This window comes from Ceratotherium simum, chromosome 4 (genome assembly GCF_057802395.1).
Source record: "Ceratotherium simum simum isolate JZ-2026a chromosome 4, ASM5780239v1, whole genome shotgun sequence".
NCBI lineage: Eukaryota > Metazoa > Chordata > Mammalia > Perissodactyla > Rhinocerotidae > Ceratotherium > Ceratotherium simum.
In genome coordinates, this window is record NC_141903.1 from 42,063,418 (window position 1) to 42,089,575 (window position 26,158).

Here is a 26,158-nt window from a genome sequence, read left to right on the forward strand (position 1 = left end):
AAAACAAACAACTCTTTTTTTGGTTTGTTTGCAAAGGTATATGAAGGCAGAATCCCACATTTGACTTTGCACCAGGATCCAATTCTACAACACTGAGGTTTCCTGAATAGTTACAATAACTAGTTTTAAAACATAATGAATGGGTAAAAAAAAATTTTTTTTTTTAATTTACACAATAGCCACCAATCTTCACAGAAAAGACTGATTCTGTTTTCCAGGAAAAGTGGAAGGGTCAGTCCTTCCCCCTCTTCTGATCCTGGTGGAGCTAGTTTGCATTGTGCTCAGTCTCACAGTATCTTGTGAAAACACTTTCACCAACTTCTGGTGCAGAACCAGCTATATAATGTATAGTGCTCAGTGCAAAATTAAAATGCAGGATTCCCTGTTCAAAAGTTATTAAGAATTTCAAAACGGCAATAGCAGAGCATTAAACCAAGCGTGGGACTTTTTTAAGCATGGGGCCCTGTGTACTGCACAGTTTGCCTGCCCATGAAGAGAGCCCCATTCTGTGCTCAGCTCTCTAATCACAGGTGCTCATGAACAGGCCAGGGTCAGGGCAGGAAACAACCATCCTGACCAATGGCAACACAGTCCAGAGAGATGCAACTCTCCCTCCAACACACACCTTTTACATCCATCCCTCCCTCAGTTCTTTGAGACATCTTATATAACTGGAAGGCACTTGGGGGACGTTTTCCTAGAATAAAGGAATAGTCTGTTTAAAGACTGGTAAAGTGTTCATCCTCGCCAGAGAGAAATTACTTGCAGCTTTCACAAGAGTTTTTAATTTTTTCAGCTTCTACTCATTAAAGTTTACAAAATTTAGCATCTGAATTTTAGCCAGGGTCCTCTGGACAAAGCTGAGGGTCCCTCAAGCTCATGAGCCTCAATGGGAAACAGCTATATTGACTTGGTCTTGCCACTGAAAAAGCAAGTTGTTATCGTATTGTGTGTGTGTGTGTGTGTGCGTGTGTGTGTGTCTGGCCCCTGTGTTGAACTCTCTAGAAGCTTTTTTTTTTTTTTAATTTTATTTATTTATTTTTGCCCCCAAAGCCCCAGTAGATAGTTGTATGCCATAGCTGCGCATCCTTCTAGTTGCTCTATGTGGGACGCGGCCTCAGCATGGCCGGAGAAGCGATGCGTCGGTGCACGCCCGGGATCCGGATGGGGCCGCCAGCAGCAGAACGCGCGCACTTTAACCGCTAAGCCACGTGGCCGGCCCTCTAGAAGCTTTTAACTAATTCTTTTTTTTTTTTTTTTTGTGAGGAAGATCAGCCCTGAGCTAACATCCATGCCAATTCTTCTCTTTCTGCTGAGGAAGACTGGCCCTGGGCTAACATCCATGCCCATCTTCCTCCACTTTATGTGGGACGCTGCCATGGCATGGCCTGACAAGCGGTGTGTCCCTGCGCACCCAGGATCTGAACCCGGGTCACCAGCAGCAGAGCGCCCCCATTTAACCACTACGCCACCAGGCCGGCCCCTTAACTAATTCTTTAGGCTTTCCAGGTGTGCGACCAAATCATCACAAATAATGTCATTGCTTCCTCCTTTCGATTTGTTATATCTCATTCTGTCTCTTGCCTTTTCACATTTGCTATAATGCAGTTTCTTTTAAAATTAGCTGGCAAAAAATCTGAGTATTATTTTGTGGGAAACTTGAAAATTTGAGAATAAAGCTCACCTAGGAAAATAAATGCCTAGGAGCAATAAGGAAAATTGAGGAGAAAGAAAGATTAATGAGGAGGGACTTGCCTTATCAGATATCAAAATATCCTATAAAACCATGGAAATTAAAACTATGAAACAAATACTGGCACAAATACATCTTTGGAAGAAAATAGAATGTCCAAACAAACTAAATTTGTACATATTTGGTACATGAGAGACTGGCATTTCAAATCAGTAAAGAAGTGATAGATTATTTAGTAAATGGTATTTCAAAAACTAAAAATTAGGATTAAGAATATAACCATAATTGTAATTAAAGAATTAAAATAAAATACAAGAAAAAAATTTAATAATCTTTTTTTTAAAGATTTTATTTATTTATTTTTTCCCCCCAAAGCCCCAGTAGATAGTTGTATGTCATAGCTGCATATCCATCTAGTAGCTGTATGTGGGACGCGGCCTCAGTGTGGCCAGAGAAGTAGTGCGTTGGCGCGCGCCCAGGATCCGAACCTGGGCCGCCAGCAGCAGAGCATGGGCACTTAACCGCTAAGCCACGGGGCTGGCCCTAAATTTAATAATCTTAAACATAGGGGCCAGCCCAGTGGCTTAGCGGTTAAGTTTGAGTGCTCCACTTTGGCGGCCTGGGGTTCCCCGGTTCGGATCCTGGGCATGGACTTACTGCTCATCAAGCCATGCTGAGGCAGCATCCTACATAGAAGAACTAGAAGGATGTACAACTATGACATACAGCTATCTACTGGGGCTTTGGGGAGAAAAAAAAAAAGGAAAAAATGATGAAGATTGGCAACACATGTTAGCTCAGAGCCAGTCTTCCTCAGAAAAAAGAATAATCTTAGACATAAAAGGCCATTCTAAGCATGAGCCAAATCTAGGGACCTATAAAGGAAAAGATTGTTAAAAATGCCTATACAAAAATTTAATGCCTCTGTACAGGGTAAATGATCACAAAGTTAAAACACAACAGATAAAATAGGAAAAATATTTGTAAAATATAAAACAGCATTTATATGTAAAATATTAAAAGTTTCTACAAATCAATATTAAAAAGATAAAAATCCAATAGAAAAATAGGCAAAGAATTTGAACAGATAATTCATGAAAGAAGTACAGTCTTCAACAATCGTATGAAATGTATTTAACCTCACCAATAATATATCATATTGGCTTATTAGATAGGCAAAAGTTTAAAAGTTTGACCATTCTCAATTCTGGTGAGAAAGTAGGATTTGGTTGCACAACCTATTTAAAAGACAATAGGTAATATATATCAAAATTAAAAGCGCACATATCCTTTGACCCAGCAATTCTACTTCTAGGAAGGAAGTCATCTTACAGAAACATAGGTGAACGCTTAAAAATCCATTCATTCCATCTTTGTGGTAAATGGTCTAATGGTTCAACAATAGGGCACTGATTGGATAAATTGTGGAATATCCATATAATCTACATAAAGTAATACATAAAAAGAATGAATTAGATCTGTATGTGCTGATATGGGAAAAGATGTCCATAAGCACATTGAGGAATGAAGGAAGCAAACTGAAGAACAGAATAGTTGGTAAGATTCCATTTTTTTAAAAACAAGATGTGCTCAAAGGTCACATGACATCACCTTCTCTAGCTCCCAATGGTAAATCTCTCTTTACCTCCTTACCCTGAATCATTTTTCTTCAGAGTATTATGTTCATTGGACATTGCTTTTGTTTATTGTCTCTAGAAAGCTCCATGTGTACAAGGACTTTATTTGTTCAGTGCTCTATCCCCAGTTCCCAAAACATTTTAGGTGTTCGATAAACAGTAATTGAAAAAAATGAATGGGGACTCATAAATATGCACACATATATATTTCAAAAAGTTATATATAGTTCAAAGAACGTGGATTTAAGGGAATAAAATCTCCATGATCTGATACTAAATGCTAAAATATCCTAAAATAGTTAATATTTGTCTAGGGCCGGCCCCGTGGCTTAGTGGTTAAATGCGCGCGCTCTGGTGCTGGCGGCCCGGGTTCGGATCCCAGGCACACACCAACGCACCGCTTCTCCAGCCATACTGAGGCCGTGTCCCACGTACAGCAGCTAGAAGGATGTGCAGCTATGACATACAACTATCTGCTGGGGCTTTGGGGGAAAATAAATAAATAAATAAATAAAATTAAAAAAATATATATATATATTTGTCTAATCTTTTCCCAGTTGACAAAGCAGCTTTACTTAGTCTCATTTGGTTCTTGTAAAATCCCTATGAAATACATAAAAATAGAAATAATTAACATATATTTGCACTTTACGGTTTGCTAAAGTCAGTCTTTCAGTTGATGGTCCCAATCCTGTTCTACTCATTCCTTTTTTTTTTTTTTTTGGTGAGGAAGACTGTCCCTGGGCTAACATCCATGCCCATCTTCCTCTACTTTATATGTGGGACGTCTGCCACAGCATGGCTTGATAAGCAGGGCATAGGTCCGTGCCCTGGATCTGGGCCTGTCAACCCAAGGCGGCTGAAGCAGAGTGTGCGAACTTAACCACTATGCCACCTGGCTGGCCCCAACTGATTCCTTTTTATTTTGCTCTCCAGACTACTTATAGTTTTCTGAACACTGCACAGTTTTATTCATATATATATGACTATATATTCATAAAATATATATACTTCCCTCATTTGAGAATGTTTTTCTCTGACTCTCCACTCAATTTACGCGTACCCATCCTTCAAAACCCTGTACAGGCCGGACAAATGGCCTTACTTCTCTTCCTCAACCTAGAGACCCACACAGCAGACACAACACCCCAGCCTCCCAACCATTACTAGCCCCAAAGGTTGTCCCGGAGGCCCGAGACGCCGGCCAGGCTCCGCCCACGCCTGTGGCCGGCGGGTTCGAAGCCCCCGCCCCCACCGAGGAGTTTCCCAGCATGCAGCGCGGCAGGCCTCAGCCGCGCTAACATGGCGACTCCCATGCATCGGCTCATAGCCCGGAGACGAGCGTAAGTGAGGGTCGGAGTCGGGCTGCGGGGCGGGCTGGGGGCGGGGAGAAGCGCGTCAGCCGGCGGGTGAACGGGCGCCGGGATGCCGGGCCGGCGTGGGATCCTCAGTAGGGAGCGGCAGAGGGTGGCCGTTTTTTCTCGCAAGTTGCCTGCTCCTAAGGGGCTCGGGCCCGGGCGATAAGTTTGGTGCCCATGGGGTAGCGACTTCGTGAACTACGGCTGCGTAAGGTCCGCGGTGCAGGATCTAGGGGGTGTCTGAAGAGAGCCTCGCGTTTGGTTCTCACGAAGGGGACGCCCAGGAGTTGGTCCGTAAGTGGTTTATGCCCTTCTGCCACCCACCTGGCCACCCCATTCGTGGCCAAGGGAAGACTGAAGCCCTGATCCGACACCCCCGACTCTCGCCGACGTAAACCTTCAGCTCCCTAAGCAACCTCCAGCCCCGCTGGCTTTTCCTACCCACTTCCTCTCGCCTGTTCCTCGGGAACAGCCCGACTACAACGCCGATTTTTCTCACAAGCTGTAGTCTCACTTTCTACCATTGGTTTTCTTCAATAAATATTAATTTATTCATTGCCTACTGCTTCCTGCCAGAATTGGGATCTAAAGAAAAAGAGGTGTTCAAGACATAATTCCTGCTTTCAAGGATCTTACATTCTAGTGGTGGAAAGAATCGGTAAACTAAACATTTTAAGTAAATCCAGTTGGTGATAAGAGCTTTGAAGGAAATAAGAGGTGATAGAAAAAATGAAAGGCCCAGGTTAAGTTGGTTGGACTGGAAAGGCATCTCTGAAGAGGTGGCATTTGAACAGAGATCAAAAGTGTGAGAAAGCCAGTCATGAGAGGATTTGGGGAAAGAGCATCCAGACAGTGGCATAATTGCTTTGAGGCGGGAAAGAGCCTAGTTTTTAAGAACTGAAAGATGGCTATTGTGGCTAATGAGTGAGAGAGTGAGTGGCACAGAAGTTTGCCGTGGTCAGATAATGTGGTAGTCATCTCAGATGCCCCTTTCTTATAAAGCCTTTTTTCTTCTGCCAACCTGTACACCCAAACAATGTCTGTCACTTTTTCATTCTCTCAGCATTTCATATCATCACCATTTACACGCCTATAATATACTGCTCACAGTCTGCTAGCATATATATGTATGTTATATTTCTTTTTATATTTATATTTTTTATCTTAAGATCCGTGTTCCTTCTCTTCTCCCTCCATTCCACTCTACCTCTCATGCCTGATGAGGAGAATTTGTTGAGCATAAGGATAAAGACCTGGGGTCAGAGTAGTATGCTTGGTGGAGGAAGAAGGCTTTGAAGTCAGACAGTTCTGAGATCAAGAATGGAGTGATGATAATACTTAATGGGCATGCTAAATGACGTCACCACGGTCTAACTTTCAGATTTGCCCTTTTGGGTGTTGGTTCCATACTTAGATAGATTTACTCCTTTGGTCCCAGAATGGCTGCAGTATCTAGGATCCTGTATATCCTCTCAGCTTCAGGTTGATGGCATCTCATTGATCTAGATTGGGTTACATGCCCAACCCTAAACCATGTCTGTGAGATTGTGAAGCTCTGATTGACTTAGATCTAGTTCTCTTCCCAGCACAATTGAATGGATCTCTATAAACCAATGATGAACTGGGTGGGTAGGTCAGAGGAGGTCATGAATGCTGGATTGGCAGAACCAACCAATGTGCACTGTAAATATGAAGTGAAAGTGAGACTTTTAGCACCTAAAGAATATCGCACTATTTCTTGTTTTGTAAGTCTTAGAAAGTTGAACAGGTGTTCCGTTTCTGCAATCTGCCTGTATTTGGTACAGGAGCTACACAGAAGTAAAAGACAAATCTTAGCGTTAGGAGCTTCTGATCTTGTTGGGAAGAAAACATATGGTGTATAATAAAAAGTGTCATGGTATACAGACTATATAAGTCCCTAGGGAGTCAGAGAGGGAGGGCCTTTAGAGGCTAGGGGAGTCCAGGAGAGTTTGGGAATATCTGGGGGGGGGGAGACAGAAGAGGAGACTTTACTTTTCTTTCTTTCTTTCTTTCTTTCTTTTTGCTGAGGAAGATTCGCCCTGAGCTAACATCTGTGCCAGTCTGCCTCTACTTTTTAGTATGTGGGCCACCAGCACAGCATGGCTGCTGACAGAGTGGTGTAAGGCCCATGCCCGGGAACCGAGCCCAGGCTGCTGAAGTGGAGCATGCCGACCTTAACCACTAGACCACCAGGGCTGGCCTTACTTTTCATTTTATATTCATCAAAAAGGTTTAATTTTATTTATAAGGAGTATATATTACTTCCGTAATAATAAATTTTAAACTTTTTAAGTTATGGGAAATGAGAAAGCACTATTGTCATTCTTTTTAAGTCTTTGGACTAATAGAGGAAAGAGGGAAATAAAAGAAAAAAAGAGAGAGCTTAAATTTGAACTCCCCATTCAGCAGATCTTTCAGGCACTTAACTTTAAATCAATCGAAATGAGATTATTTTCACTTTTTAAATTGTAATTACATCTACTCATATGTGAGTAGATTGTAGAATCTTGGCACTATCTGGGGTCGTTTCTTCTGCTAAACCCTCTGCTGGATTCTACTGCTCTCTCTTCGGTATCCAGAGTAATATCTAACTTTGGCTTGAAGACCTCCAGTAAGGACATACCTCCTGAAGTAGCCTGTTTCATTTTCCAAATTTATCAAAAAGTTTATATTGAGCTGAAAGGAAAATAATATTGATGAAGCTAAACCTGCTCCCTTCTAACGTCCCAGCTTTTGACCTAAGCTATAATTTCTGTCAGTTAAAAACCCTAAGTGTTTTCCACTTGAATTGCCCTCAAGTCAAGCTTCCCCGGTCTTGTATTTGTATTGGTTTTCTGGACTTGTGTCCGACTTACTTTTACCCTTGTTAAATTTCATCTTGTTAGATTCGACACTAATTTCCAGCCTGTCAAGACTTTTTTGGATCCTGATTTCATCATCCGTCATATTAGCTATCCCTCTCAGCTTTGTGTCAACTGCAGGTTTGATAAATATGCACATCTGTGTCCTCATCCAAGTCATTTATAAAAAATGTTGAACAAGACCAAACCCTGCAGCCTATCACTAGATACCTCTCTATATATTTACCTGAACCCATTAAACAGCACTCATTGTTCATGATGTTCAACTGATTTACCTAATTGTTCTGTTTTGTTCACAAGGATATTGTGAGAGACTTTCCAAGATGCCTTATTGAAATACAAACACCCAAAGGCAAAAAGGGTATTAGTCTGTCATGATTTTGTAGGATTCCAAAAAGGAAATCCAACTCCAGTCTCGGGAAGGCGCGGACCCACAGACACAGGAGACCGAGCTTGATGCAAATGCACGAGGTTTTAATTAAGCGGAGCTCCGGGTCGACACGTATCTCTCGCAGGAGACAGAGGGGTCGACCCCGAACCTTAAGGGGCAAGCTCTTTTATAGGATTCGGAAGCATAAAGCGGGAAAAGGTTGGCGCGGTCTTACATGATTGGCTAATTTAAAACATTTAAACAGTTACATTTTATGGCGCGAATTGCTATGGCGCGAAGCAATTATCAGGTTACACACACGCGTCCCCATCTGGACCCCCTCCACCCCGACCCTCCCAAACTTATCCCTCTGGAGCACTCTCTTGTTCTCAATTTTCCCCGAACAGTTTAGGGCGAGTCTTCTATGAATAGAGTCAGTCAGGATCGATAAACGTTCCCCCTTATACCAGGAATCCTTAGGGTGTGGAGGTGCCTGTCTCTAAGGTATTAACTTTTAAATTTTTAATATAATTTACTTCCTTCAATTTCATACCTAGTGAGCATGACTTTTCTTTCTGAATGGATTTAATAAATACAGCCAGAATTTTGCCTGGGGTGGCTGTCAAGTTCACTGGTCTAGTTTGTGGAATCTACCCGTCTCCCCCTTTGAAAATCAAAACAGCGTTTGCCTACTTTTAGTCTTTCAGCACCACTCCTGTTTGCCAGATTTCCTCAGATTACCAGCAGCAGTACAGCGGACTCACCTGGAAAATCTCTGGTATGTCGGCAAGCAATCACCTGGGCCATGTGACTTAAACACGTTGAGTGGAAAAGGGCTCTGTTACCCATTCCTCAAGTATCTTGAGCTTCAGTTCCACTCTTCTCATTCTGCATATAATTGTGTTTGAGTTAAGACTGAAGCAAAATAAAAATAGTCCTGCTTGCTGTCTTAGCCTGTGTAATGACAACATTGGTGGACTGTTTGGCCTAGCACCCCAAAGAGTGAGCCTATCCCTTTTTTGATTCTTTGTGCTTTAAATGCAACTAAAACAACAAAATAAAAACAATTTTCGATGTTCTTGATATTTTTCACTAGTCTCAGCTCATTTTGGCAGGAGGCTTTTAGATTTTTCTCTTATAGGCCTTTACCACTCTTCTGTATTCCTTAGTTATATGTTCCTTTGAAAAATGTCCTTTAAAATTTGTTTTGTGGGGGCCGGCTTGGTGGCGTAGCGGTTGGGTGCGTGCACTCAGCTGCGGTGGCTGCGGGTTCGATCCCAGGCGCGCACCAATGCACCACTTGTCAAGCCATGCTGTGGCAGCGTCCCATATAAAGTGGAGGAAGATGGGCACGAATATTAGCCCAGGGCCAGTCTTCCTCAGCAAAAAAGAGGAGGATTGGTGACAGATGTTAGCTCAGGGCTGATCTTCCTCACACACACAAAAAAATTTGTTTTATGATTTCACAAGCAATCCATGTTCAATGTAGAAAAGTTAGAAAATATAGATAAGGAAAAAAGTATTATAATCCTACCCCAATGATAATCATTGTTTACATTTTACTGTATAACCTTTTAGGCCATATTTAACATTTTAAATGGCCTCATAGTGTTCTTTATGGATATACAATAATTTTTTGGCCATTTCCTTTGTTATGGGATAGTTAAGTTTACTCTTTTTTTTTTTTTTTTTAATTTTATTTATTTACTTTTTCCCCCAAAGCCCCAGTAGATAGTTATATGTCATAGTTGCACAGCCTTCCAGTTGCTGTATGTGGGACACGGCCCCAGCATGGCCGGAGAAGCAGTGCGTCCGTGTGCGCCCAGGATCCGAACCCGGGCCGCCAGCAGCGGAGCCCGCGCGCTTAACCGCCAAGCCACGGGGCCAGCCCTAAGTTTACTCTTATAAACCATATTGTACTTCCTATAATAAATATTTCTACAACTAAAATTTTGCATGTATTCATTATTATTTCTAGGTCAGATGATGGGGACATTTTTCTAAAGTCAGGTTATTGAGGTTTTATTTGTGTGTAGCAAAATTCATGCTTTTTAATGTACTTTTTTTTTTAATTTTTTAATTTATTTTTATTTTTTTTCCCCCAAAGCCCCAGTAGATAGTTGTATGTCATAGTTCCACAGCCTTCTAGTTGCTGTATGTGGGACGTAGCCTCAGCGTGGCCGGAGAAGCGGTGCGTCGGTGCACACCCGGGATCTGAACCCGGCCGCCAGCAGCGGAGCGCGCGCACTTAACCACTAAGCCACGGGGCTGGCCCTTAATGTACGTTTTTATGAGTTCTGACAAATACGTGTAGTCATATAACCACCACTAAAATCAAGATACAGAACAATTCCATCACCTAAAAAATTTCTTTGTGACTCTTTGTAAGGCAGCCCTTACCCCAGCCTCAGTCTCTGGCAACCACTGATCTTTTTCTGTCCCTGTAATTTTACCTTTCCAGAATGTCGTGTGAATAGAATCAGCCTTTTGAGTCCAGCTTCTTTTCCTTAGATAATGCCTTTGAGATCCATCCAAGTTCTTGCATGTGTCAATAGTGCATTCTTTTTTTGTGTTATTGCTAATAGTATTCCATTGTATGGTTATAACAGCTTGTTTATCCATTCACCAGTTGAATGACATTGTGATTGTTTCCAGTTTTTGGTTATTATGAATAAAACTGCTATAAACATTTGTGCATAGATTTTTGTCTAAATATAAGTTTTCCTTTCTCTTGGGTAAATACCTAAGAGTGGGATTGCTGGATCATATAGTAAGTTTATATTTAACTTTATGAGAAACTGCCAAACTGTTTTTCAAAGTTCATCTTTTTGCATATGGCTGTCCAATTGTTCCAGTACCAGTAGTTGAAAAGATATTTTTCTCTACTGAATTTCTTTTGCAACTTTGTCAAAAAACAGCTGTCCATATATGTGTGTGGGTCTGTTCTTGATTTTGTTGTTTCATTGATCTATTTATGTAAATACCACGCTATCATGATAAGTGTAGCTTTATAATAAGTCTTGAAATCAGGTAGTGTTAGTCCTCTAATTTTGTTCCTTTTCACAGTTGTTTTGACTATTCTAGATTCTTTGTGTTTCCATATGAATTTTAGGATCAGGTAATCAGTTTCTACAAAAGAGCCTGCTGAGATTTCACTTGGAATTACATTGAATTTGTAGGTCAACTTTTGAAAAATTGATATCTTAACAATTTTCTGACCCATGAGTATGTATATCTCTCCATTTTTTTAGGTCTTTACTTTCTCTCACCAGTGTTACAGTCCCTAGGTATTGTAATAGTATTGTTTTTTTTTGATTTGTCTATTTTTTGCTGAGGAAGAGTCGCCCTGAGCTAACATCTGTTGCCAATCTTCCAGTTTTTGCTTGAGGAAGTTTCACCCTGAGCTAACATCTGTGCCAACCTTCCTCTATTTTGTATGTGGGTCACTGCCACAGCATGGCTGCCAACAAGTGGTGTAGGTCCACCCGGGGAACTGAACCCAGGCTGCTGAAGCGGAGCACGCCAAACTTAACTAGGTCATGGGGCTGGCCCTGTTTTTTGGGGGGAGGGGGCGGTATTTCAATTTCTGATTGTTGCTAGTACATTGAAATACAGTTGACTTTTGTATATTGACCTCGTATCCTGCGACCTTACTAAACTCATTTATTTGTTCTAGTAGCTCTATTTTGCATTCATAAGGATTTTCTGGGGAGATAATCATTTATATTATCTTTCTTGGGTTTTTTTGGTGTGTACGTTTTTAAGATTTTTGTTGCATGTTACCAAATGGCCCTTCAGAAAGTTTGTGCAACTTACATTCCTACCAGCAGTTAAGACTGTATATCTTACCATATACAGAGTGCCCATTCTTCACCTTTGCCAACAATAAGCTTAAAAAACAACTTTGCCAGTATGGCAGGCATGTCCTAACATTTCAGGTATCAGAGAAGTTCATTTCACATAAAAAGCCCGTACCATGAAAACACTTCCTTAAGCTTTAGCTTAGGATATAGAAAAGGAATATTATTTGAATAGGGCATCCATTTGGGTAGAAAGAAATGGTAATCTTATTATTTTGAAATTATAGGTCTGTCTCATTCAGTAATCTATATGGAAGATAAATATCTTTAGGGGTGATTAATTAATATTTAGAAAATATCTATAAAATTTATTAATCGTAGGTGGGCTTTAGATATTTGTGAATGTTCTATTTATAACAACAAAAAACGAACTCCACAGTGTCTGATAGATAATATTTTTAATGACTGGGATCCCAAGTTACAAGTTTTTTAATATTGGGAAAACAACCTATGAGTTGGAGAAGAAGTCTTTATTTCCTTGATTCTGAGAGGCTTCCCCTGCATATTTTCATTGTTAGGAAATATTGTGAAAGGCTTTGAAATAGGTTTCAAAAAAAATGTTACTAAGTGTCTTGTCTAGCCTACTCTTCCTGGCTGGGTGACTGTGACGGCCTGTGCCTTGTTGTCTTTGAGCTGTTTTATAATTTGGTGAGTTGTAGGAAGCTGATAGAAAAGATTCTTACCCATAAAAATATGGTACAATTGACTCTTGCCCTGTGGCTGTTGACCAGTTTTTAACTATTTATAAATTCATTTCATCATTCCTGATTGCCTATATTTGTCTGTTGTTTGAATTCTCTTTTGAAGCAGTTGCAACATTTTACTAGTTCCCTCATTAATGATTAAATAAACCTTTGACTTGTGTTCATTTTATATTTGTATGAGAGTCATGATTTTACATTTTTAAAAATTATCCTTTAATGTTTATGAATCTATTATTTCTGGGATGCAGATATATGTATTATTTTTTTGCAGGGGAAGATTCACCCTGAGCTAACATCTTTTGCCAATCTTCCTCTTTTTTTTTTCCTCCCAAAGCCCCAGTACATAGTTGTATATTCTAGTTGTAAGTCCTTGTAGTTCTTCTACGTGAGCTGCCGCCACAGCCTGGCAAGTGACAGATGGGTGGTGTGGTTCTATGACCGGGAAGCGAACCTGGGCCGCTGAAGCGGTGAGCACCTAACTTGAACCACTAGGCCATCAGGGCTGGCTTTCTTGGGTGCATATTATAATTGTGTATATATTAAATGTGTTAGTGGGTTGTTGTGGGGTTTTTTTGCCTGAAAAGCTAGTATTAAGTCCATAGAGTGTTTTGTTATTGATGCTCTTAAAAATTGGCTACAATATTACATACTCAGATAAGCTCTGAAGTTATAATTGTGGTTCTGGCAGTTGTTTGCTGAAATTTAAGAATTAGTACTAGGCAAAAAGCTAACTCTTTTTTATTATCTATTAATACTATATATACTGAAATAGGCTTAGTTCCTTACCTGAAACATTAGTTCTTCAAAGTACGTTTGGCTTAAATTTTGGATAAATGCTAAAAATAAATTATTGTCAAGATTATGGAATCTGGCCTACAATGCAGGATTTAATTAATGAAAAGCCAACTATAAACAATATATGTTCTCTTAAACCCTTTCCTATTTCAACACTCATTTTACAAACATTTACTGAATATAAATTATGTGTTCTCCAGGGGTAAAAAAGACGACTACTCTAGGTCAATATAAGAATGCAGCATCTCATCATGCAACCGTGTTTTGAGGAAATTTAAATTTGTCATTAGTCCAAATTATTGGTTAGCCTAATATGTGGATTGATAATAATAACTCCCATTTATTTGTGTATTATTTTATGCCAGATGTCTTACTGCTTGCTGTACACACATCCCAGTCTATAGAATGGGGATATTGCTCTCAAATTCATTGGGTTGTTACGGGGATTGAATGTGATTATGCATAAATAGTACTTAGCTAAATTCCTGGCACACAGTATGTATAAGGCATAGTTATGATCTCTCCTCTAATTCTCACAATAACCTAGTGACATAGATATTATCACATTTTTTAGAAGAGGAAACTGAGGTTCAAGAATCAACTTAGTAAAGAGCCTATAGCTATATAGTGAAAAAGCTAAGAGTTTTAAAAACTTTCATTATTGTGAAGTATAACACATGTACAGAAAAGTTCAAACAACATAATGCCACTTAATAAATAAAATATTATAAAGAGAACATCCCATGTAACCACCACCCAGATCAAGTACTAAACAATTGCCAATATACCAGAAGCTCCCAAGGCTCTTTCCCAGTCAACCTCCTTCCTCTTTCCTTTTTTTTTTTCTGGTGAGGAAGATCAGCCCAGAGCTAACATCTATGCCAATCCTCCTCTTTTTGCTGAGGAAGACTGGCCCTGGGCTAACATCCATGCCCATCTTCCTCCACTTTATGTGGGATGCCGCCACAGCATGGCTTGACAAGCTGTGCATCTGTGCGCGCCCCGGATCTGGCCTGGGCTGCCAGCAGCAGAGCGCAGGCGCTTAACTGCTCCGCCACGGGGCCGGCCCCTCCTCTCTCTTTCCTGAAGGTAACTACTATCCTAACATTTGTGGTAATTACTTCCTTGCTCTCTTTATACTTTTGCCATCTAACTGTGCACTAGAGTTTAGTTTTGCCTGTCTTTGAACTTGATACAGAATCAGACAATATGGCTTCCTTTGAGTCTGGCTTCTTATGTCTAAAGATCCGTCTAAGTTAAATTAAGCTGTAGTTGTTCATTTTTATTATTATGAAGTATTCCGCTATATTCTATACCACAAATTATCCATTCTACTTTGATGTTATTTCCATTAGGTGGTGTAGAGCAGGGTAGATGTCCATGCATAGGGTTAACCTTGCATTGGAATATTAGAGCTGAGGTGGGATAAGGAGGGCATGCACATAGGGGCATGAACTGGCCTGCAGAGTCAACAGGGTGCGGAGGGTATCTAGTCGGGGGGAAGGTCCAGTGCACAGTGTCGTATCCCAAGCAGGATGAGGGCGGTGTCCACACAGGGGGCCAGTTTAGCACAAGTTGTCCCCCTAGTGGGAAGAATATTCATATAGAGGAGGAGAGATGTAATTTGGTATGGGATGTGAGAGCCTAAGTAGAAAGAGAAATGTGTCCACGTGAGGGGGACTGGCATGGCAGGAGGAGTTAGAGCCCAAGCAGGGTGAGGAACATGTACACATGGGGGCGGGGGAGCAAAGGGCAGAGCATCAGATCCCAAGTGGAGTAAAGAGAGCGTCTGTATGGGGGAGGGGAGAGCAGTGGCAGCAGTGGGCAATTGGTTACATAAGAAGAATGGACCAAGTGAGTAAATCTGTTAAGGATAATGGGAGCCAGATTTCTCACGGAAGAAGGAAGTACGGAGAAGGAAAAAAGTAGAGTAAGCCTTGTGAAGTTGGATAGGAATTAAAGGTATTGCTATGAATTCCTGGTTTTCAAAATACATAATTAATTATAGATGTAAATGTGTACGTTTAATACATGGATATGTGTGTGTGTTCCCTAGTTCTGTCCACTGAGAATACCTGGGAACAGCAGCATCCCAGTAACAGTGAGCACACGTGTACCCCAATCTTGACTGTAAATAGCATCAGGCAGATTTCAGACGGGGACAGGGAAAGTATGAGATGAGCTTGGAATTTTTTATTGTACCAATAAGTAAGGAGATGCTCAAAGAATGAAGGAGCCACGTCAAAAGAATACAGAATCCAGCATGAAAAGAGTCCCGCTGACCAAATGTATGTCAATCTGAGCATCAAAATAAATCATGGTAATGGATTATAAATCATTGAATAAAATAGAAAAATATGAGTTCATGCTGATAGGTGAATAAATGAACTAAAAATATAATGAACAGGATATTTATGTACTTTCACGTAGCAACCCACAAAATACTTATTAATTACTATGTTAGTTATCAATTACAGTTGTGTAACAAATTACCCCAGAACTTAGTGGCTTCTAACAATAAACATTATCTCACAGTTTCTGTGGGTCAGGAATTCAAGAGTGATTTAGCTGAGTGGTTTTGACTCAGGCTTTCCCCTGTGGTTGTGGTCAGGATGTTGCCAGGGGCTGCAGTCATCTGAAGGCTTGACCAGCCCTAGACTCATTCACAGCGATGTTGGCAGGAGGCCTCAGTTCCTCACCACATGGGGCTGTCTAGAGGCTGCTTGAGTGTCTTCATACGTGACCTAATCTTCGAAGTCACACTTCATCATTCTGCTTTATCCTGTCAGTTAGAAGCAAGTCACTAAGTCTAAGCCACACTCAAGGGGAGGGGAATTAGGCTCCACCTCTTGAAGTGAGGAGTATCAAAGCATTTGTGGACATAATCTAAAACCACCACAATTACAAAAGGACAAAAAGTAACTTTACAATGGCAAACTCTGGTAGAGTTTCCTTAATCGAGGGATCAAAGTGAACATCATCAGTAGTGAACATCATGCACCTTTGGCAGGAATATAACAGAAACATGCTGTGTTCTTCTCACTGTATTCCTGTCAGGTGACACAAGACTTCAATTTGTTTGAACTGTACTTTCAACTTTTCTGTAAGGTTGTGATTGTTTCAAAATTTTTAAAAGCTACATAAAGGAAAGCAATATTCTTATACATGTTATCTGGTATAGTTGTACATGGATTTCTATTGCATAAATACCTACAAGTGGAATTGCTGGATCACAGAGTATGCATCTCTTCAATTATAGTAAATGTTTTTGAAAATGGTTGTACCAGTTTGCATTAGTACCAGCAATGGATGAGTGTTCCTCTTGCTATATATCCTTGCTAACATTTGCTATTGCCAGTTTTTAATTTTAGTCTTTCTGGTGGGTGTCTAGTGGTATCTTACTGGGGTTGTAATTTGCTTTTCTTTGATTAGTAATGAGCACTTTTTCATATATTTATTGTTCATTTATATTTCCCAATCCTATTTTTATACTATCTTTCCAGTTTCCACTTCATCTTATTTTTCTATTCATCATTTTCTTATTGGTTCGTAAGAGTTCTTTATATACTCTGGAGATGAGACCATTGGTTATATATGTTGCAAATATCTTCTCCCACTTTTTGGCTTCCCTTTTTACTCTCTTCATAGTACATTTTGATGAGTAGAAATTCTTAATTTTAGTATAGTCTAACTTATCAATCTTTTCTTTATGATTAGTGTTTTGTTTTTGTGTTTTAAGAATTCCTGGGCCAGCCCCAGTGGCCTAGTGGTTAAGTTCGGCGTGCTCTGCTTCGGAGGCGCTGGTTTGGTTCCCGGGGAGGACGTACACCACTTATCTATGAGTTGCCGTGCTGTGGCAGCAGCTGACAAACAAAATAGAGGAAGACTGGCAACAGATGTTAGCTCAGGGCGAATCTTCCTCAGCAAACAAATAAACAAAAAAAGAGGAATTCCTAACTCAAATATGTCACTTTTTAAAATACTATCTTCTAAAACCTTTCTTGTTTGTCCAGGTCTGTAATCAATGTTTGCATATAGTGGAAAGTAGAGGTTAAGTCTTATTTTTTCCATGTGCATAAGCAGTTGTCCCTGCACCATTTATAATCTGTTCTTTCTCCCACTGCTCTCTAGTGCCATGGTTGTCATAAATTAAGTGTTCGTATATACATTAGTTTATTTCTAGACATTCTATTCTGTTCCATTGGCTTGTTTGTATATCTTTGCTCTAATCTCACATTCTTAATTATTATAGCTTTATCATAAATCAGTGTGTTTTAATCTAAGTCTTCCCTACTTGTTCTTTACAAGAGTATTTTGGCTATTCCTGGCTTTTTGAATTTCCATATACATTTTAGAATGTTTGTCCAGTTCCACACCAAACAAACAGACAAAAACATGTTGGGATTTTGATTAGCACTGATGAGCTTGGGGAGAATGGACATTTTTACAATATTGAGGCTTCCAATCTATGAACATGGTATATCCCTCTATTTAGCTACTTTTTTAGATTTTTTTTTTTTTTTTGTGAGGAAGATCAGCCCTGAGCTAACATCCATACCAATCCTCCTCTTTTTGCTGAGGAAGACCGGCCCTGAGCTAACATCTATTGCCAATCTTCCTCCTTTTTTTCCCTTTTTCTCCCCAAAGCCCCAGTAGATAGTTATATGTCATAGTTGCACATCCTTCTAGTTGCTGTATGTGGGATGCCGCCTGAGGATGGCCAGACAAGCTGTGCATCGGTGCGTGCCCGAGATCCAAACCTGGGCCGCCAGTAGCAGAGCGTGTGCACTTAACCGCTAAGCCACGGGGCTGGGCCCCAGATTTTTTTTTAGATGTTTAATTTCCGTTAGTAATGTTTGTTTTATGCATAGAAGTCTTAAGCATATTTTCTTTGATTATTTCTAGGTCTTTGGTATTTTTCAGGATATTATAAATATCACCTTTTAAAATTTCATTTTAACTGATTTTGTTATATAGAAACTCAATTGATTTTTATGTGTTGATCTTAGTATCTAATACATAGTTTGGCAAACCGTAGTCCACTGAATCCTGCCTACTGCTTGTTCTTGTAGGCTTGCGAGCTAAGAATGTTTTATATATATATATATATATATATATAAAACATCATATAATATATATATGATCAGTTTGATGATAGGGAACACTAACTTTGAACCTCAGTTGAGTGAAATGTTATCCTCCAGAAAAGAATTCCATTCTTCTCATTAGTAAACCTCTTTTATGTGAAATATTTTCCTTAATAAAATATTTGTGGAAATTTGTTTTCTCTCTTGTTATGTAAGTACTTACATAGTATCTTCAATTTTGCCTCTTGGTCTGCAAAGCCTACAATATTTACTATCTGACTCTTTAAATACAAAATTTGCTGACCTCAATCTAAAACTTTGCTAAACTTGCTTATGAACTATAATTATTTCAAAATTCTTTATCAGTATATTGTCAATGAGGAATGACAATTTTATTTCTTTTCCAATTCTTTCACCTATTTTTCTTCACTTGCTGTGTCTTAATCCAATTTCAGGGATTGAGATTTTTTTCTTAGTCTCCTAGATGGCTGGAAACTGGTCTGCACTCCGTGTGTGGTTGGTTTATTCTTAGGGTATAGCCCTTCAGAGTCCCGTCTGTGGATACAAAGTTTGTCTCCCTAGCTTGTTGTGAGGTGATACTTACCCTCTTGAATTAGGCAAACACCCTCAGCACAAGAGTTGACTTAAATACAGGGCTAACCATTCTGGGTTACCATCTTCTTCCATATCTTGGCTTGGTTATTTTTTTTTATTTTTATTTTTTTGATGAGGAACATCAGCCTTGGGCTAGCATCTGCCAATCCTCCTCTTTTTGCTGAGGAAGACTGGCCCTGGGCTAACATCCGTGCCCATCTGCCTCCACTTTTATATGGGACGCCGCCACAGCATGGCTTGACAAGCGGTGCGTCGGTGCATGCCCGGGTTCCGAACCAGCAAACCCCAGGCCGCTGCAGCAGAGTGTGCACGCTTAACTGCTTGCGCCACTGGGCCAGCCCCCTTGGCTTGGTTATTCTTTACCCCTTTGTTAGTTTTCTAATGCTGCAAGCAGACTATTAAAAATGTTTTGACTGTCTTTTCTAGTTCTGAGCTGAAGAGTTGCTCTGAGTTACCTAATCTGCCATTACTGGAATGGAATTGAGGAATGAAGATTTGAACTCATTCTATCTAGTGTCCATGTGCTGTTCACCACTGACTATACTGCCTTGTGATTAAATCTAACATAAACAATTTAAAGTGTAAAACGATGTTTATTTTTGAGTTCACCTTAAAAGTAAACATCGTTTTACACTTTACATTATTTATGCTTTTCAGGGCAAAAAATGTCAAGTCAAAGTTTTAAGGTCTGTATTCTATTTTTTGCTGTGTAGTGAAGCAAATAAGCAACACGTAAGATGTCAGAAATGCTTGGAATTTGGACATTGGACTTATGAATGCACAGGAAAAAGAAAATACCTACATAGGCCTTCAAGGACAGCAGAACTAAAGAAAGCTTTAAAAGAAAAAGAAAACAGATTATTATTACAACAAAGGTAAGTTTACATATAGTATCCAAAGGAATCTTTTTTATTTATATTTATAGAACTTATTAAGGGACTAAATGTCTCATGGTGGTTATCCAGATTTAGATTATAATACCAGCTAATATTTAATGAGTGCTTACTATATGCCAGGCACTGTACTAAGCTCTTTACAAGTATTAGCTTATTTAAGCATCAGATCTATACCGTTAAGGTAGGTACTGTTATCATCCCCATTTTATTTTGGAAGAAACTGAGGCATGGAGAGATTCAGTAACTTGCTCAGTGTCACACAGCTAGTAAGTGGAAAAGTTAAGTGTTAAACGAACCAGCCTGTCTCCAGAGTCCATGCTCTTAATCGTTTTGCTTTATTGCCTCAATTGCCAATGAAATAGCAGCAGAATACTGAGGTAGAGTATATGAGCTGATATGGAAAGATATCCAAGATAAGTATCCGAGATACTTATATTGAGTATCCAAACAGGTAGAGAACAGTGTATATAATATGTTATCATTTATGTTAAAGAAGAAGAAAAAAAGAATAATGGGATTTTTTGGAAATATAAATGATTGATAATAGTGGTTCCTTTCTAGAAGGAAAGCTGGGTGGGGGGAAACTGGAAAATTATTATTTACCCTTTTATGTCCTTTGAATAAAACTTTTAACATTCCTATGAAATAAGTAAATATACATGTTTTAGAGAAACTGAAATAGGAAGGTGTTGGGTCTACTTAGTGCTACAGATTAGAAGCAGCATCTTCATGAGGACTGTTAGCTATTTAATAGTATCCTAAACATCTGGACTTGCAAGGCAGCAGTCTTCCGATTCGTGGACATAAAAGGCTTTTCAAGGGTTATGTAGGAATAGATGGATAGTCAATTTCTAGATCATCAACATTCATGTATACTTTTTTCAAAAACAAATCTGCCAAGAACTTGCCTACTGGTTCTTCTTTTACACTTCCCCTTTCTCCCAACAGCCTTTCTCTAATTTCACAAAGGAAAGGCATATCTCTCATCTATCTCTATAATCTTACCTTGGTGTATTGTCCTCATGTGTAAAAAGCTAGAGATTTTTCAAAATACTGGTGTTTGTACTAAGGAAGTGAATGACTCTTAATTATTGGCAGCAAATTCTTATGTAAATTTTTTTTCCCAGCAAAATTGAAGGAGGAGCTAATTAAGTTGTTAATTTAAAAGTATATTTTAATGATACATCATTATGTAATTTGTGGAATATACCATGGGAGAAATTCAAAGAGTTGAATGACATTGCTGCAACAAAACTCTTTCTATTCCCATCTACCTATTTAGGTTAACAAGGTTTCTGAGAGTTAAATCTATTAAAATTAAATATAGGAATTGAGGGCCGGCCCGGTGGAGCAAGCAGTTAAGTGCGCGCACTCTGCTGCGGCGGCCCAGGGTTTGCCGGTTTGGATCCTGGGCACGCACCAACGGACTGCTTGGCAAGCCATGCTGTGGCGGCGTCCCATATAAAGTGGAGGAAGATGGGCACGGATGTTAGCCCAGGGCCAGTCTTCCTCAGCAAAAAAAGAGGAGGATTGGCAGATGTTAGCACAGGGCTGATCTCCTCACACACACACAAAAAAATATATATATATAGGAATTGAAGTAATGCTGAACCTTGTCACAGTCTAAGATCCATGGATACATAAACTAGAAAAAAAAATCGATATCATTAAGAGATGTGTTTCCAATAAAATTATTTTTATGTATGATGGTTATTAAAATTTATAGTATATTTTTACATCATTTTAATCAATTGTATGGTAATAATGGTAAAGGTAACTCAATTCAGATTTTTTAAACACTTAAAGCCTTATGATCACAGGTAATTAAAAGATACAATTTCAAATTATATCTATATTTTTATTGCAGAGAAGTATCACAAGTGATCACTAAAATTTTCAGGCATAGAAATATATTAGGTTACATTCAGTGCAGAAAGCAGAATAAAAGTACAAGTTCAAAGAGGAGGAAGGGCAATGTAAAAGTATCAACTGTTAAAGATAAGATTGTTCAGGGGCTGGCCTGGTGGCCGTAGTGGTTAAGTTTGCGCATTCCACTTTGGCAGCCCGGGGTTCCCTTGTTCGGATCCTGGGCGTGGACCTACTTACCACTCATCAAGCCATGCTGAGGCAGCATCCCACATAGCAGAGCTACAACTCTACAACTATGATACACAACTATGTACTGGGGCTTTAGGGAGAAAAAAAAAAAAAAGAAGAAGAAGAAGATTGGCAACAGATGTTAGCACAGGGCCAATCTTCCTTAAAAAAAAAAAAGATAAAATTGTTAATATGTTTTTTTAAGTGCATTATGGTAGGTATCAAATTATTGTGTCATTTACTTTCCATTAGATACAATGACCAAAGTGATATAACAATTTTCTTTTTAAAATATCAATATATATAATATGCTAGAGACTGTATGCTTTGCAAATATTAAAACTTAGAATAAAAAAGTATAAGGGGAAAACAGAGTTTTTCAAAATTCTTTTATTAGGAATGTAAGCAAAAAAAATGTTTGAAGACTTCTCTGTCCTAAAGAATAAAATATGAGTTATGAATAATTTAATTCCAACATTTACTTTTGTTTTTCTGTATTATACAAAAGTATCTTGGTCTTAAAAATACACAGAACTTCATGCATTTTTTTTTAATGAATTTTCTTTTTTTGTTGTTTTTTTTAATAATTTTATTTATTTATTTTTTCCCCCAAAGCCCCAGCAGATAGTTGTAGGTCACAGCTGCACATCCTTCTAGTTGCTGTATGTGGGACGCGGCCTCAGCATGGCCGGAGAAGCGGTGCGTGGGTGCGCGCCCGGGATCCGAACCTGGGCCGCCAGCAGCAGAGCGCTGCACTTAACCGCTAAGCCACGGGGCCAGCCCTACTTCATGCATTTTAGATATGGCTCTGTTGGACAAAGACTGCTGATTTTTTGTGATAAAACAGTGATAAAACAATGGAAGTGTATGAATTTCAGTGATCATGAATTCTTGTGGTGTGACTTAATAAATGTACTTCTACCACTTATTTAACCCCCAAAATGACAATTCAGTAAGTAATTCCGTTGTGTAAGACAACTTCACATACATACACATTTATATTCGAAGACTCAGGAAATAAGGATAGAAGCATTATGTATGAAATATGGAGAAGTCCAGAATATAAAAATATTAAATTTACAGGACAGTAATATAGTAAGAGAAGTAATTCTGTAATTTGAAAACCTGATTTAGTATACATGTTGTTTGGCAGAAATAGAGCAGCAAGCCATTTGTATATTCATTCAAAAACCACCAGAATTTGTTCCTTATAAATAATGTGAGGGAACACAGTCTTGAAATATTGTCTCTGTTTTTTAAACAGTAAATAACTGAACATTTGGGGGACATGCAAAAAAAAAAGAAATGGTTATTTTAAATTAAAGATTGCTTTTCTTTTTATATGAAACGGCCATTTATAATAAGACTCTGGAAGCTCAAATTATAAATTACAGCTGTTGTTGTGCTATTACTTGCTTTGTTCTGTTGTTCAGTAAGTAGTTGATTTAGCTATGTCAACCTAAGTTCAAAACTGAAAAAGAGGGGCCCGGGGTTTGCATGTTCGGATCCCGGGTGCGCACCGACACACCACTTGTCAAGCCATGCTGTGGTGGCATCCCATATAAAGTAGAGGAAGATGGGCACAGATGTTAGCCCAGGTCCAATCTTCCTCAGCAAAAAGAGGATTGGCAAGGATGTTACCTCAGGGCTAATCTTCCTCACACGTACACAAAAAACTAAAAAAGAACCAAACTGATGCATTGAGTCATCTTAACTGCTAACTTACCTGGCTTCTAAGATACAGTTGATAACATCTGTCTTGCTTAAGTGCTGGTTAAGTTGACTGCATATACCATATACAGCCTACAATAGGAAACTTTCCACTTGGTTATAACAAGAAATGCTGGATTCTGAGTACATGTTATAAAAGACAAAGTGTTTCTCCAATGTAAAACAGTTTTGGGGATAGCAGAAGGGTTTATCTAAGCTATGTATAATCACTCTATTAACAGGAGCTTTTTTCCCCCCCTCATGTTTATCAGCATTGGAGAAACTAATGTAGAAAGAAAGACCAAGAAAAAAAGGTATGTGTGGCTTGAGGAGTGTTATATAGATAATATATGATACTAGTTGGAGGGATGGGAAGAGTGATTTTAAAATAATAGTTATGAGATTTGGATCTCAAGTCTCTTGTTGTAATTCATGATTAAATATCATCCTATTTTCTGATACATTTTTCTCTTTACCTGTCTGGAATTTATTGCCTTCATTTCTCCTTTTTCTCCAACTTCCCACAGTCCTTATACCTGAAAATAGTAATTTCTCTTGGCTTAAAATAGAAAATGTTATTAAACTGGTAAGAAATTATTGACCAGCTATATCTGGTCTAAAGTAGTTAAGATTATGAAACATTGACCACTCCACATGAGATATAAATAAATCCAATTGTTACACTACAACTTTAGTCTAACATTATTCACTCGAGCATAACATAGTAGGTAAATTTATCTTGAACTCCATCCAAGAGAGTTAAAATGCTGAAGTAAAAGACCTTGGGGCCAGCCCAGTGGTGTAGTGGTTAAGTTTGCACACTGCGCTTCAGCGGCCCGGGGTTCCCAGGCCCAGATCCCGGGTGCGGACCTACGTACCATTTATAAAGCCATGCTATGGCAGGCGTGTATTTGTGTATATATACACACATAAAGTAGACGAAGATGGGCCCGGATGTTAGCCCAGGGCCAATCTTCCTCAGCAAAAAGAGGAGGATTGGCAACGGATGTTAGCTCAGGGCTAATCTTCCTGACACACACGCAAGAAAAGACTTTGTTGGGAGGGAGAGGGGGAGGTTACAACAGTTAGGCAATCCCAAAAGCATGAAATCTAGGGATAACATGATAACAAAGCTTCAGTATATACATATACATAATATTCATATGAAATTGCTTGTAAACATGCTTTTAAACATTCTATTACATGTCAGCTTCCCATGCACATAACTGTTCATTGTCTAATAGGTCTAAGAGTGTAACCAGTTCCAGTAGCAATAGCAGTGACAGCTCCGCCAGTGATTCTTCATCAGAGAGTGAAGAAACATCTACCTCATCCTCCTCAGAGGACAGTGACACTGATGAAAGCTCCTCCAGTTCATCCTCTTCCGCCTCCTCCACAAGCTCTTCCTCATCCTCTGACTCAGACTCAGATTCCAGCTCTTCCAGTAGCAGCAGCACCAGCACAGATAGCAGCTCTGAGGATGAACCACCAAAGAAGAAAAAAAAGAAATAGGATTGCTCCATCCATACTGGACTGATGAACTGAAAACATTAATGTGATTCTCAGAAGGGAATTTAGAATATGTTAAGGCCAAATAGGTTAACTGGTCAAAATTTCTAGAGTTCAAAAGTTTCTGAATGTTTTATGTTGTTAGAGCATAAAGAGTATTAATAATGGAGTATATATATATATAAAGACTTTTATTTTAAGGGTGAATCTTGTTTTCCTTTTTTATCTTTGAAATATATCTCTAAAACTTAATCAGAGCTGAAATCCAGTAAATCTGTTTTTGTGATGAAACTTACCTTCTCCCTGTGAAATAAATGCCATACTTTGTTATATGTTAGTGGTATGTATCAGACATGTTTTCAGAATAATGCATCAGAATATCTGGCAGTGAATTTGTAATGCTTTTGGCTGTGTTAGTATGTAAGATTTAATACATTGTCACTATAAGCTTAGGAGTTTTCCTACTGTTATAATAAATGTTCTCTATTTTTATGTTTATGTTCAGAAAGTTATTCTGACTTCTTGTCCTAAATGAAAAGTTCAAGATACCTATTAATATATTTATAGCTTTTGGATGGTGCAAGTTTCAAGTTACTATGTCGTATCATTCATTTTCATTTGGTTCTTAGAGTTACCCTTTTTTGAGGAAAATCATTCTAGAGGAAGCTAAAAAGGAACAAAAATTCTGAAACTATTTAGGAGTTTAATCTTGGTGCCTTTTGATAAATACAGTGTATTGGGAAAAAAACAGTCATTTAAAAGGCTAACTTTAGTAAAACTGATATAAATATCTTTGTGTGTTAATATGCTATAAAAGTTACCATTCACAGGGAAAAGGAAGGTAGGAAGAAGAGGGGTAATTTTTACAGAAAATTAGGGCAATGTTGGTTGCCTTTTATTAAGATTTTTTTAAGCTTTGATAAAGATTGCCTTTTATCATTTTTG

At 38.9% G+C, this 26,158-nt stretch overlaps 1 protein-coding gene across 3 annotated transcripts; it reads left to right on the forward strand.

Moving 5' to 3' along the window:
- Positions 1-4,613: 4,613 nt before the first annotated feature.
- On the forward strand, positions 4,614-25,705 carry ZCCHC10 (zinc finger CCHC-type containing 10). Of its 3 annotated transcripts, none has more exons than XM_087429810.1 (4): positions 4,614-4,673; positions 19,715-19,876; positions 23,947-24,018; positions 24,949-25,705. In XM_087429810.1, the coding sequence occupies exons 1-4, from the start codon at positions 4,633-4,635 to the stop codon at positions 25,214-25,216; spliced, it is 543 nt and encodes a 180-aa protein (XP_087285936.1). In that variant the 5' UTR covers positions 4,614-4,632; the 3' UTR covers positions 25,217-25,705. The 3 variants fall into 3 exon arrangements, with proteins under 3 accessions (XP_087285936.1, XP_004420258.1, XP_087285938.1); XM_004420201.3 differs by having other exon boundaries at positions 23,977-24,018; XM_087429812.1 differs by lacking the exon at positions 23,947-24,018.
- Positions 25,706-26,158: the final 453 nt, after the last annotated feature.